The 14,704-nt window shown below is 57.4% G+C and overlaps 1 protein-coding gene across 1 annotated transcript in view; it reads right to left on the minus strand.

The window, feature by feature from the left end:
- Nucleotides 1-14,704, minus strand: part of sorbs3 (sorbin and SH3 domain containing 3) — a 148,540-nt gene that overhangs the window by 17,869 nt on the left and 115,967 nt on the right. Inside the window, exon 14 of the mRNA XM_068001522.1 lies at nucleotides 995-1,149. Coding sequence (XP_067857623.1) covers nucleotides 995-1,149 — 155 coding nt within the window. The remainder of the gene's footprint in view (nucleotides 1-994; nucleotides 1,150-14,704) is intronic.

Below are 14,704 nucleotides of genomic sequence, written 5' to 3' on the forward strand. Positions count from 1 at the left end.
CACTGTTGTAATGCAGGAAACACGGCAGCCAATTTGCGCACAGCAAGATCCCACAAACAGCAGTGTGACAATGACCAGATGGGTGCCAGTTGAGGGGTAAATTTTGGCCCAGGACATCGGGGGGAACTCCCCTGCTCTTCTTCCAATAGTGGACATGGGATCTTTTACGTCCGCACAAGAGGGCAGACAGGTCCTCGGTTTAACGTCTCATCCGAAAGATGGCGTCTCTGACAGTGCAGCACTCCCTCAGTGCTGGCACTCGGAGTGTCGGTGAGTGTGCTCAAGTCTCAGGAATGGGGCTAGAACCCATGACTTTTCTGCCTCAGAGGCAAGGGTGTGAGCCACGGCTGACACTTTGCAGTGACCAGGAAGGCTCCATCTCTAGCCTGTGTTGAGATGGCTGATCTCAACCAGAATGGAAGCTGGCTTCAGAATCCTGGGCTTAAGGTCTCTCTCCTGATCACCGCCCTCCCCAAACCCTGACCCCGCCTGCCCCTCCATTCCCTGGGATGATGTCTCAACTGGTGCCTCCATTACCAAGAGCTGGCCCACCTCTTAACCGTAGCTTAGTGGGCGCACTCTTGTCCACTGAGTCAGAAGGTTGTGGGTTCAAGTCCCAGTCCGGGGAACGCCTCAATTTTAAAATTCTCATCTTCGTTTTCAAATCCCTCCATGGCCCTCGCCCCCCTCCCGATCTCTGTAAACCTCCTACAACCCTCCGAGACCTCTGCGCTCCTCCAATTCCGGCCCGATTTTAATCGCTCCACCATTGGCGGCCGTGCCTTCAGCCGCCTAGGGCCCCAAGCTCTGGAATTCCCTCCCTAAACCTCTCCGCCTCTCTGCTGCTCTCCCTTCCTTTGAGACGCTCCTTAAAACCTACCTCTTTGACTAACTCCGCGTCACATTTAGTTTCACAATCGCTCCTGCGAAGCGCCTTGCGACGTTTTATGACGTAAAAAAGGTGCTACCTGAATGCAAGGTCTCGCACCATTACCTCTTGGGGATGCAGGATGGTCCGGCCGACTCATGCCTCGTGCAGGGATGGCTCCGCCCCCAAGGACACGCCCATTGCCAGGCAGCTCACTGCGTTGGCTGCTGGGTTGGTGATTGACAGGTGACTGGTCCCACCCTGGAGCTGAGGACATTGCACTGAAAGAAAGGGAGATAGGTACGTTTTAAAAACGTGAATGAGTTTTAGATTGCTGTTTAGTATTCCTGATTAATTGTGTTGACTGTCATCGTCAGACCCACAAAACCACTTAAACGTCCACTTCCATCCGGGCTTACTCTCCCAAGGGGAGACTTGGGGCAACTCAGGCATGGACATTAATATCAATGAAGTACAAGTCCTTCTACAGGCCAAAAAAAGATGGGGTTTATCCCGCAGAGAGATTGGGGAGATGGTTTGTGAACCCGAACAATTATCACAAGGACGTCACTGGACATTAAGGGGAGGTAGCAATCGATCGGACACAGGTCACTGTGTTGCTCCCGTTCAATCAGGAGAACAAAAGCAGACACTGCAACAACTCGCCAAGGCTTCTTCGACAGCACCTCCCAAACCCGCGACCTCTACCACCTAGAAGGACAAGAGCAGCAGGCGCATGGGAACAGCACCACCTGCACGTTCCCCTCCAAGTCACACACCATCCCGACTTGGAAATATATCGGCCGTTCCTTCACCGTCGCTGGGTCAAAATCCTGGAACTCCCTTCCTAACAGCACTGTGGGAGAACCTTCACCACACGGACTGCAGCGGTTCAAGAAGGCGGCTCACCACCACCTTCTCAAGGGCAATTAGGGATGGGCAATAAATGCCGGCCTCGCCAGCGACGCCCACATCCCATGAACGAATAAAAAAAAAACTACAGACCCCTTAGTCTCACTTCAATCCTGTGTAAAATAATGGAATGGATTATCAGGGGTAAACTTTCGGACTATCTGTACAACAATAACCCAGTTATCAGCAGTCAGCATGGATTCAAACGGGGAGATCCTGCCTGACCAACCTTCTCAACTTGTTTGAGGACGTGACAACCCCAATGCTCTGTGGGAAGCCCCATGACGTGGTGTAAACCTCGACTTGCAGAAAGTTTTTTGGCAAAGTTCCACATGAAAGGCTTTTAACGACTCAAAGCTTTGGGGATTCAGTGCAAAAACCTGGGTAGGGATAGGAATTCGGTTGAAGGGTAGGAAACAATGGGTACCTGTTAGAGGAGAGTTGTAGGGGAAGTGGGGAAGTACTGAGTGCAGTGCCTCAGGGCTCAGTGTTGGGAACAGCACCATTTCACATTTACTTCAACAACTTGGCTTCAGAAACTCAATGCAAAGTGGCCAAATTTGCACCTGATACCAAACTAGGAGGGGCAGTGAAATCAGAGCAAAGCTCCTTCTACACTGTCCCATCACTCCCAAGGCAAGGACAGCATGGGTTAGATACAGAGTAAAGCGCCCTCTACACTGTCCCATCAAACACTCCCAGGGCAGGTACAGCACGGGTTAGATACAGAGTAAAGCTCCCTCTACACTGTCCCATCAAACACTCCCAGGGCAGGTACAGCACGGGTTAGATACAGAGTAAAACTCCCTCTACACTGTCCCGTCAAACACTCCCAGGGCAGGTACAGCACGGGTTAGATACAGAGTAAAGCTCCCTCTACACTGTCCCGTCAAACACTCCCAGGGCAGGTACAGCATGGGTTAGATACAGAGTAAAACTCCCTCTACACTGTCCCGTCAAACACTCCCAGGGCAGGTACAACACGGGTTAGATACAGAGTAAAGCTCCCTCTACACTGTCCCAACAAACACTCCCAGGGCAGGTACAGCACGGGTTAGATACAGAGTAAAGCTCCCTCTACACTGTCCCGGCAAACACTCCCAGGGCAGGTACAGCACGGGTTAGATACAGAGTAAAACTCCCTCTACACTGTCCCGTCAAACACTCCCAGGGCAGGTACAGCACGGGTTAGATACAGAGTAAAGCTCCCTCTACACTGTCCCATCAAACACTCCCAGGGCAGGTACAGCACGGGTTAGATACAGAGTAAAGCTCCCTCTACACTGTCCCATCAAACACTCCCAGGGCAGGTACAGCACGGGTTAGATACAGAGTAAAGCTCCCTCTACACTGTCCCATCAAACACTCCCAGGGCAGGTACAGCACGGGTTAGATACAGAGTAAAACTCCCTCTACACTGTCCCGTCAAACACTCCCAGGGCAGGTACAGCACGGGTTAGATACAGAGTAAAGCTCCCTCTACACTGTCCCATCAAACACTCCCAGGGCAGGTACAGCATGGGTTAGATACAGAGTAAAACTCTCTCTACACTGTCCCGTCAAACACTCCCAGGGCAGGTACAACACGGGTTAGATACAGAGTAAAGCTCCCTCTACACTGTCCCAACAAACACTCCCAGGGCAGGTACAGCACGGGTTAGATACAGAGTAAAGCTCCCTCTACACTGTCCCATCAAACACTCCCAGGGCAGGTACAGCACGGGTTAGATACAGAGTAAAGCTCCCTCTACAATGTCCCGTCAAACACTCCCAGGGCAGGTACAGCACGGGTTAGATACAGAGTAAAGCTCCCTCTACACTGTCCCATCAAACACTCCCAGGGCAGGTACAGCACGGGTTAGATACAGAGTAAAGCTCCCTCTACACTGTCCCATCAAACACTCCCAGGGCAGGTAGAGCACGGGTCAGATACAGAGTAAAGCTCCATCTACACTGTCCCATCAAACACTCCCAGGGCAGGTACAGCACGGGTTAGATACAGAGTAAAGCTCCCTCTACACTGTCCCATCAAACACTCCCAGGGCAGGTACAGCACGGGTTAGATACAGAGTAAAGCTCCCTCCACACTGTCCCATCAAACACTCCCAGGGCAGGTACAGCACGGGTTAGATACAGAGTAAAGCTCCCTCTACACTGTCCCATCAAACACTCCCAGGGCAGGTACAGCACGGGTTAGATACAGAGTAAAGCTCCCTCTACACTGTCCCATCAAACACTCCCAGGACAGGTAGAGCACAGGATAGATACAGAGTAAAGCTCCCTCTACACTGTCCCATCAAACACTCCCAGGGCAGGTACAGCACGGGTTAGATACAGAGTAAAGCTCCCTCTACACTGTCCCATCAAACACTCCCAGGACAGGTAGAGCACGGGTTAGATACAGAGTAAAGCTCCCTCTACACTGTCCCGTCAAACACTCCCAGGACAGGTAGAGCACGGGTTAGGTATCTTTATCTCTGTGATACCGAGTGGGACATGGGTTGTGTCCCCAAACATCAATGACCCATTAAGCCAAGGCGTAAAACCCCAGCCCTTAGACTTGGTTATGCCCAGTGTTGGATTGTGCAGGGACTGAGTGTTGACAGTGAGATAAGCACCCAGTCCCTCTGACTGATGGGCTTTGAATAACCAAAGCTGATGGCTCACTCAATGAGACAGATAAAACTGGGGGAACTCATCAATGCGGATGATTCCATGGCTCCAGATTGGACGCCCCAGCGTGTGGAGACTTGTCATAGAATTACACAGAGATTACAGCAGAAAAACAGGCCTTTCTGGCCCAACTAGTCCGTGATGGGGTTTATCCCTTAATCCATCAACTACCTATTTATCCTGTTGTTAAATGTTGACCTGGCCTCTGCTTCAATCACTAACTCCGGGAGTGAATTCCACAGCCTCTCAACTCTCGGTGTAAACAAAAGTTTATCCTGCTCTCTGTCCTAAACCTCTCCCATTTAATCTTCTATCTGTGTCCCCTCGTTCTGAGCCTCTCAACCACTGGAAACAGGCTGTTTCTATCTGACCCTGTCCCACCCCTTCAGAATTTTAAACACTTCAACAGATCGCCCCCTAACCTGTATTGTTCTGTTGAAAACAGCCCCTGTTTTCCAAATCTTTCTCTGTTTGTATTTCCTCAGACCAGACAGCAACCCTGTGAATCTGTGCCGTCCCCTCTAATACCTCAACACCCTCCTATAGTGCGAGGCCCAAAACCGCGCTCAGGACTCCGACTGTGGTCTCATCGAGGTTCACCATCACTTTTATATTCTACACCGTTTGCCGTTAAACCAATAATCAACCAGCTTTTCCCTCTTGAGAAGCTGCTTTTCATAGAAACATAGAAAATAGGAGCGAGAGTAGGCCATTCGGCCCTTCGGGCCTGCTCCGCCATTCAAAATGATCACGGCTGATCGTCTAACTCTGCACCCTGTTCCCGCTTTTTCCCATATCCCTTGATCCCTTCAGCATTAAGAAATATATCTATCTCCTTCTTGAATATATCTAATGACTTGGCCTCCACTGCCTTCTGTGGCAGAGAATTCCACAGGTTCACCACCCTCTGAGTGAAGAAATTTCTCCTCATCTCGGTTCTAAATGGCACACCCCGTATCCTGAGACTGTGACCCCTGGTTCTGGACTCCCCAGCCATCGGGAACATCCTCCCTGCATCTAGTAATATCTCGATATTTAATATCTTGTGATCCTGAACCTCCAAATCCCTCCACTCTTCCACATCACCCCGCTTTATCTCATTATTAACCGTTCCTGTACTGAATTAATCTCTCAGAGCCCAACACTGGAATACTATTCCCTAACACATCAGGAGCCATCCATTAACAAGGCACACCCCCACCATGGCTGTGAGCCTGTCCTGCATGGGAATGAGCCTGTCCTGCATGGGAATGAGCCTGTCCTGCATGGGAATGAGCCTGTCCTGCATTGTAATGAGCCTGTCCTGCATAGTAATGAGCCTGTCCTGCATAGTAATGAGCCTGTCCTGCATAGTAATGAGCCTGTCCTGCATAGTAATGAGCCTGTCCTGCATAGTAATGAGCCTGTCCTGCATTCCAAAGCCAAAACTGCATATTTATGATTCTATGCTGTATACTAATGAGCTTTTAAATCTCTCCCTTTCTCTCCTTTCCCTCTGTCTGTCTCCATCTTTGTCTGTGTCCCTGTCTGTGTCTCTGCCTCTCTCTCTGTCTGTGGCTCTCTCTCTCGCTCTCTGTCTGTGTCTCTGCCTCTCTCTCTGTCTGTGGCTCTCTCTCTCGCTCTCTGTCTGTGTCTCTCTCTCTCGCTCTCTGTCTGTGTCTCTGCCTCTCTCTCTGTCTGTGGCTCTCTCTCTCGCTCTCTGTCTGCGTCTCTGCCTCTCTCTCTGTCTGTGGCTCTCTCTCTCGCTCTCTGTCTGTGTCTCTGCCTCTCTCTCTATCTGTGACTCTCTCTCTCGCTCTCTGTCTGTGTCTCTGCCTCTCTCTCTGTCTGTGGCTCTCTCTCTCGCTCTCTGTCTGCGTCTCTGCCTCTCTCTCTGTCTGTGGCTCTCTCTCTCGCTCTCTATCTGCGTCTCTGCCTCTCTCTCTGTCTGTGGCTCTCTCTCTCGCTCTCTGTCTGTGTCTCTGCCTCTCTCTCTGTCTGTGGCTCTCTCTCTCGCTCTCTGTCTGCGTCTCTGCCTCTCTCTCTGTCTGTGGCTCTCTCTCTCGCTCTCTGTCTGCGTCTCTGCCTCTCTCTCTGTCTGTGGCTCTCTCTCTCGCTCTCTGTCTGTGTCTCTGCCTCTCTCTCTATCTGTGACTCTCTCTTTGCCCCTCTCACTCTCCCTGCCCCCTCTCACTCTTTTTCTGCGTCTCCATCTCCCCCTCTCTGCCACCCCCTCTCTCCCTGACCCACTCTCTGCATCTCCCTCTCCCTGCCCCCCTCGCCCACTCTCTCTGCCCCCCACATTCTCTCTGGCCCCCCTCCCACTCCCTGCCCCCTCTCCCTCCACCCCTTCTCCCCTGCCCTCTCTCCTCGCTTTCTGCATCCCCCGTCCTCCTCCCTCGCCCTCCACGTCCCCCCTCCTCCCTCGCCCTCCGCGTCCCCCCTCCTCCCTCGCTCTCCGCGTCCCCATCCTCCTCCCTCGCTCTCCGCGTCTCCCCCTCCTCCCTCGCTCTCCGCGTCTCCCCCTCCTCCCTCGCTCTCCGCGTCTCCCCCTCCTCCCTCGCCCTCCGCGTCCCCCCTCCTCCCTCGCTCTCCGCGTCCCCTCCTCCTCCCTCGCCCTCCGCGTCCCCATCCTCCTCCCTCGCTCTCCGCGTCCCCCCTCCTCCCTCGCTCTCCGCGTCCCCCCCTCCTCCCTCGCCCTCCGCGTCCCCCCTCCTCCCTCGCTCTCCCGTCCCTCCTCCTCCCTCGCCCTCCGCGTCCCCCCTCCTCCCTCGCTCTCCGCGTCCCCCCTCCTCCCTCGCCCTCCGCGTCCCCCTCCTCCCTCGCTCTCCGTGTCCCCTCCTCCTCCCTCGCCCTCCGCCTCCCCACCTCCTCCCTCGCCCTCCGTGTCCCCTCCTCCTCCCTCGCTCTCCGCGTCCCCCCTCCTCCCTCGCCCTCCGTGTCCCCCCTCCTCCCTCGCTCTCCGCGTCCCCCCTCCTCCCTCGCCCTCCGCGTCCCCCTCCTCCCTCGCTCTCCGTGTCCCCTCCTCCTCCCTCGCCCTCCGCCTCCCCCCCTCCTCCCTCGCCCTCCGTGTCCCCTCCTCCTCCCTCGCCCTCCGTGTCCCCTCCTCCTCCCTCGCTCTCCGCGTCCCCGAACTCCTCCCTCGCCCTCCGCGTCCCCCCTCCTCCTCGCCCTCCGCGTCCCCCCCTCCTCCCTCGCCCTCCGCGTCCCCCCTCCTCCCTTGCCCTCCGCGTCCCCCCTCCTCCCTCGCCCTCCGCGTCCCCCCTCCTCCCTCGCACTCCGTGTCCCCCTCCTCCCTCGCCCTCCGCGTCCCCCCTCCTCCCTCGCTCTCCGCGTCCCCCCTCCTCCCTCGCCCTCCGCGTCCCCCCTCCTCCCTCGCTCTCCGTGTCCCCCCTCCTCCCACGCCCTCTTGCTTCCCTCCTCCTCGCTGGCCCTCCGCGTCCCCTCCCCCTCCCTCGCCCTCCGCGTCCCCTCCACCTCACGTGCCCTCTTGCTTCCCTCCTCCTCCCTCGGTCTCCGCGTCCCCCCCTCCTCCCTCGCTCTCCGCGTCCCCTCCTCATCCCTCGCCCTCCGCGTCCCCTCCTCCTCCCTCGCCCTCCGCTTCCCCTCCTCCTCCTCCCTCGCCCTCCGCGTCCCCTCCTCCTCCTCCTTCGCCCTCCGTCTCCCCTCCTCCTCCCTCGCTCTCCGCGTCCCCCCCTCCTCCCTCGCTCTCCGCGTCCCCCCCTCCTCCCTCGCTCTCCGCGTCCCCCTCCTCCTCGCTCTCCGCGTCCCCCACCTCCTCCCTCGCTCTCCACGTCCCCCCCTCCTCCCTCGCTCTCAACGTCCCCCCTCCTCCCTCGCTCTCCGCGTCCCCACCTCCTCCCTCGCCTTCCGCGTCCCCCCTCCTCCCTCGCCCTCCGCGTCCCCCCCTCCTCCCTCGCTCTCCGCGTCCCCCCTCCTCCCTCGCTCTCCGCGTCCCCCCCTCCTCCCTCGCCCTCCGCCTCCCCTCCTCCTCCCTCGCCCTCCGCGTACCCCCTCCTCCCTCGCCCTCCGCATCCCCCCTCCTCCCTCGCCCTCCGCGTCCCCCCCTCCTCCCTCGCTCTCTGCGTCCCCCCCTCCTCCCTCGCTCTCCGCTTCCCCCCCGCCTCGCTCTCCGTGTCCCCTCCTCCTCCCTCGCCCTCCGCGTACCCCCTCCTCCCTCGCCCTCCGCATCCCCCCTCCTCCCTCGCCCTCCGCGTCCCCCCCTCCTCCCTCGCTCTCCGCGTCCCCCCCTCCTCCCTCGCTCTCCGCTTCCCCCCCGCCTCGCTCTCCGTGTCCCCCCCTCCTCCCTCGCCCTCCGCCTCCCCTCCTCCTCCCTCGCCCTCCGCGTACCCCCTCCTCCCTCGCCCTCCGCATCCCCCCTCCTCCCTCGCCCTCCGCGTCCCCCCCTCCTCCCTCGCTCTCCGCGTCCCCCCCTCCTCCCTCACTCTCCGCTTCCCCCCCCCTCGCTCTCCGCTTCCCCCCCCCTCGCTCTCCGTGTCCCCCCCCTCCTCCCTCGCCCTCCGCGTCCCCCCCTCCTCCCTCACTCTCCGCTTCCCCCCCCTCGCTCTCCGCTTCCCCCCCCTGCCTCGCTCTCCGTGTCCCCCCCTCCTCCCTCGCTCTCCGCGTCCCCCCTCCTCCCTCGCTCTCCGCTTCCCCCCCGCCTCGCTCTCCGTGTCCCCCCCTCCTCCCTTGCTCTCCGCGTCCCCCCCTCCTCCCTCGCTCTCCGTGTCCCCCCCTCCTCCCTCGCCCTCCGCGTCCCCCCCTCCTCCCTCGCTCTCCGCTTCCCCCCCGCCTCGCTCTCCGTGTCCCCCCCTCCTCCCTCGCCCTCCGCGTCCCCCCCTCCTCCCTCACTCTCCGCTTCCCCCCCCCTCGCCCTCCGCGTCCTCCTCCTCCCTCGCTCTCCGCGTCCCCCCCCCCTCGCTCTCCGCGTCCCCCCCTCCTCCCTCGCCCTCTGCGTCCCCCCCTCCTCCCTCGCTCTCCGCGTCCCCCTCCTCCTCCCTCGCTCTCCGCGTCCCCCCCCCCTCGCTCTCCGCGTCCCCCCCTCCTCCCTCGCCCTCCGCGTCCCCCCCTCCTCCCTCGCTCTCCGCTTCCCCCCCGCCTCGCTCTCCGCTTCCCCCCCGCCTCGCTCTCCGTGTGCCCCCCGCCTCGCTCTCCGTGTCCCCCCCTCCTCCCTCGCCCTCCGCGTCCCCCCCTCCTCCCTCACTCTCCGCTTCCCCCCCCCCTCGCTCTCCGCTTCCCCCCCTGCCTCGCTCTCCGCGTCCCCCCCTCCTCCCTCGCCCTCCCGCATCCCCCCTCCTCCCTCGCCCTCCGCGTACCCCCTCCTCCCTCGCCCTCCGCATCCCCCCTCCTCCCTCGCCCTCCGCGTCCCCCCCTCCTCCCTCGCTCTCCGCGTCCCCCTCCTCCTCCCTCGCTCTCCGCGTCCCCCCCCCTCGCTCTCCGCGTCCCCCCCTCCTCCCTCGCCCTCCGCGTCCCCCCCTCCTCCCTCGCTCTCCGCTTCCCCCCCGCCTCGCTCTCCGCTTCCCCCCCGCCTCGCTCTCCGTGTGCCCCCCGCCTCGCTCTCCGTGTCCCCCCCTCCTCCCTCGCTCTCCGCGTCCCCCCCTCCTCCCTCGCCCTCCGCATCCCCCCCTCCTCCCTCGCCCTCCGCGTACCCCCTCCTCCCTCGCCCTCCGCATCCCCCCTCCTCCCTCGCCCTCCGCGTCCCCCCCTCCTCCCTCGCTCTCCGCGTCCCCCTCCTCCTCCCTCGCTCTCCGCTTCCCCCCCGCCTCGCTCTCCGCTTCCCCCCCGCCTCGCTCTCCGTGTGCCCCCCTCCTCCCTCGCTCTCCGCTTCCCCCCCGCCTCGCTCTCCGTGTCCCCCCCTCCTCCCTCGCTCTCTGCGTCCCCCCCCTCCTCCCTCCTGATGCCTGTCCAACAAGTATTGACGTTCTGCCCTGGTGCATTGGCACTGTACACAAAACTGCTCATAATTCAGGGTGAATTGACAGTTTAACTCAGTCCCCCCCTCCTCCCTCGCGTCCCCCCCACCTCCCTCACCCTCCGCGTCCCCCCCTCCTCCCTCGCCCTCCGCGTCCCCCCTCCGCGTCCCCCCCTCCTCCCTCGCCCTCCGCGTCCCCCCTCCTCCCTCGCCCTCTGCGTCCCCCCCTCCTCCCTCGCCCTCTGCGTCCCCCCCTCCTCCCTCGCCCTCTGCGTCCCCCCCTCCTCCCTCGCTCTCCGCGTCCCCCCCCCCTCGCCCTCCGCGTACCCCCTCCTCCCTCGCCCTCCGCGTCCCCCCCTCCTCCCTCGCTCTCTCTCTCTGATGCCTGTCCAACAAGTATTGGCGTTCTGCCCTGGTGCATTGGCACTGTACACAAAACTGCTCATAATTCAGGGTGAATTGACAGTTTAACTCAGGGAGGCCACAGTGAAAGTGGTCTGACAGTTATGTTTACAGGATTAGTAATCCTGAGGCCTGGACTAATAGCCCAGTTAGAATGCGAGTTCGAATCCCACCGTGGTAGTTCGAAAAGCAGAAAAAGTGACCAGGAAACTTGTCTGATTGTTACAAAAACCCAACTGGGTCACTTATCCCCTTTGGGGGAAGGAAACCTGCCGTCCTTACCCGGCCTGGGCCGACATGTGACTCCAGCCCCACACCAACATGGTCAACTCTTAACTGCCCTCTGAAAAAGGCCGAGTGAGTCACTCAGTTGTATCAAACTACCACAGAAGGACCATCAGGGCAACTGGTAGATGGGCAATAAATGTCGGCCTTGCTAGTGATGGCCACATAGAATCATAGAAGTTTACAACATGGAAACAGGCCCTTCGGCCCAACATGTCCATGTCGCCCAGTTTATACCACTAAGCTAGTCCCAATTGCCTGCACTTGGCCCATATCCCTCTATACCCATCTTACCCATGGAACTGTCCAAATACTTTTTAAGACAAAATTGTACATCCTGAGAACTACATGGAATGTTCAGCACGGAAACAGGCCATTCGGCCCAACTGGTCCATGCCGGTGTTTATGCTCCTCCCACCCCTCTTCATCTCACCCTATCAGCATATCCTTCCATTCCTTTCAGCTTCCCCTTAAATGCCTCGATACTATTCGCCTCAACTACTCCTTGTGGGAGCGAGTTCCACATTCCCACCACTCTCCGGGTAAAGAAGTTTCTCCTGAATTCCCTATTGGATTTATTAGTGACTATCTTACATTTATGGCCTCTAGTTCTGGTCTCCCCCACAAGTGAAAACATCTTCTCTACGTCTACCCTATCAAACCCTTTCATATCATCCTCGTAAATCTGAACCGCTTTTAAAAAAAAAAGTACATGACGTTGAAATGCCCACCAGCAAAGTACAGGTGGCTATAGGTTAGAGTCAGGATAAAAGGGAACAATATTATTAATTATTTACAAAGAAACTTCCGGCATTGGGAGTTCCCAGCTCTGCCCACCCGGACGTGGTGGTGGAGGGGGAGGGGAGGGGGGGGCCACGTTAGGGGCGGACGGACGTTCCGCCCCAGATAAGGTCCCCCGGAAGCACCCGGCCTACATCCTGGGCCTTCAGTTGAATGACGGACCGTAGTTGGAAGGAGGCCAATGGTCTGCGTTTCTGCTTCACGGTAAATTTCCCTCGGGGTGCAAGCAGCTGAATATTAACATTGGCTCCCGGCCTTGACCAAAGGACAATGTGCTTGTGTACACAAAGGCAAGAACACTCCTCCTGATCTATTGAACTTTGCCCTGCTTTGTTCGCTGGTAGTCTGTACCCACTCGCGCTGCCACCTTCACCCACGCACTTTGGACCCAAGGCATGAGGCATTCATTGCGCCCTCTGTACCAACGTCCTTCAAGTAGTCTTTACACAGGAGACCCAATACGGTGCCTCTTTCAGCGTTAATGAGGGAAGCCAGTGTCCAGAGCGAGCAGCAGCCCTTTAAGGGCTGCTGGTTCGGTCAATGTTCCCGTTGGCACCGACCACTGGACATGCCTGATTCCTGCTCACCGTTTCCACGGGAACTCTTCAAATCGAGGGGAGGGGCTTCAATTGGGAAGTTGGATGAACTTGGGTGAATCGAGGTTTGTCGATAAACCCCGAACACACAATAAATCACTGATATGGCCCACGCCCAGGAAAAATCACCGATAAACCCCACACCCAGCTATAAACCACCGATATACCCTACACCCAGCTATAAACCACTGATATACCCACACCCAGCTGTAAACTACCGATATACCCCACACCCAGCTATAAACCACCGATATACCCCACACCCAGCTATAAACCACCGATATACCCCACACCCAGCTGTAAACTACCGATATACCCCACACCCAGCTATAAACCACTGATATACTCCACACCCAGCTGTAAACTACTGATAAACCCCACACCCAGCTATAAACCACTGATATACCCCACACCCAGCAGTAAACAACCGATATACCCCACACCCAGCTATAAACCACCGATATACCCCACACCCAGCTATAAACCACCGATATACCCCACACCCAGTTATAAACCACCGATATACCCCACACCCAGCTGTAAACCACCGATATACCCCACACCCAGCTGTAAACTACCGATATACCCCACACCCAGCTATAAACCACCGATATACCCCACACCCAGCTATAACCCACCGATATACCCCACACCCAGCTATAAACCACCGATATACCCTACACCCAGCTATAAACCACCGATATACCCCACACCCAGCTGTAAACTACCAATATAACCCACTCTCAGCTATAAACCACCGATATAACCCACAACCAACTATAAACCATTTATATACGCCACGCACAGCTATAAACCATTGATATAATCCACACCCAGCTATAAACCACCGATATACACTACACCCAGCTATAAACTACCGATATACCCCACGCCCAGCTGTAAACTACCGATATAACCCATTCTCAGCTATAAACCATCGATATACCCCACACCCAGCTATAAACCACGGATCTACCCCACACCCCTCACTGTAACACTCTGATATACCCCACACCACTCACTGTAACACTCTGATATGCCCCACACCCCTCACTGTAACACTCCGATATACCCCACACCCCTCACTGTAACACTCTGATATACCCCACATCCCTCACTGTAACACTCTGATATACCCCACACCCCTCACTGTAACACTCTGATATACCCCACACCCCTCACTGTAACACTCTGATATACCCCACACCCCTCACTGTAACACTCTGATATACCCCACACCCCTCACTGTAACACTCTGATATACTCCACACCCCTCACTGTAACACTCTGATATACTCCACACCCCTCACTGTAACACTCTGATATACCCCACACCCCTCACTGTAACACTCTGATATACCCCACACCCCTCACTGTAACACTCTGATATACCACACACCCCTCACCGTAACACTCTGATATACCCCACACCCCTCACTGTAACACTCTGATATACTCCACACCCCTCACTGTAACACACTGATATACCCCTCACCCTCACTGTAACACTCTGATATACCCCACACTCCTCACTGTAACACTCTGATATACCCCACACCCCTCACTGTAACACTCTGATATACCCCACACCCCTCACTGTAACACAATGATATACCCCACACCCCTCACTGTAACACTCTGATATACCCCACACCCCTCACTGTAACACTCTGATATACCCCACACCCCTCACTGTAACACTCTGATATACCCCACACCCGTCACTCTAACACTCTGATATACCCCACACCCCTCACTGTAACACTCTGATATACCCCACACCCCTCACTGTAACACTCTGATATACCCCACACCCCTCACTGTAACACTCTGATGTACCCCACACCCCTCACTGTAACACTCTGATATACCCCACACCCCTCACTGTAACACTCTGATATACCCCCACACCCCTCACTGTAACACTCTGATATACCCCACACTCCACACTGTAACACTCTGATATACCCCACACCCCTCACTGTAACACTCTGATATACCCCACACCCCTCACTGTAACACTCTGATATACCCCACACCCCTCACTGTAACACTCTGATATACCCCACACCCCTCACTGTAACACTCTGATATACCCCACACCCCTCACTGTAACACTCTGATATACCCCACACCCCTCACTGTAACACACTGATATACCCCACACCCCTCACTGTAACACTCTGATATACCCCACACCCCTCACTCTAACACTCTGATATACCCCACACCCCTCACTGTAACACACTGATATACCCCACACCCCTCACTCTAACA

The sequence above is a fragment of the Heptranchias perlo genome, chromosome 20 (genome assembly GCF_035084215.1).
Source record: "Heptranchias perlo isolate sHepPer1 chromosome 20, sHepPer1.hap1, whole genome shotgun sequence".
In the NCBI taxonomy this organism is placed as follows: domain Eukaryota; kingdom Metazoa; phylum Chordata; class Chondrichthyes; order Hexanchiformes; family Hexanchidae; genus Heptranchias; species Heptranchias perlo.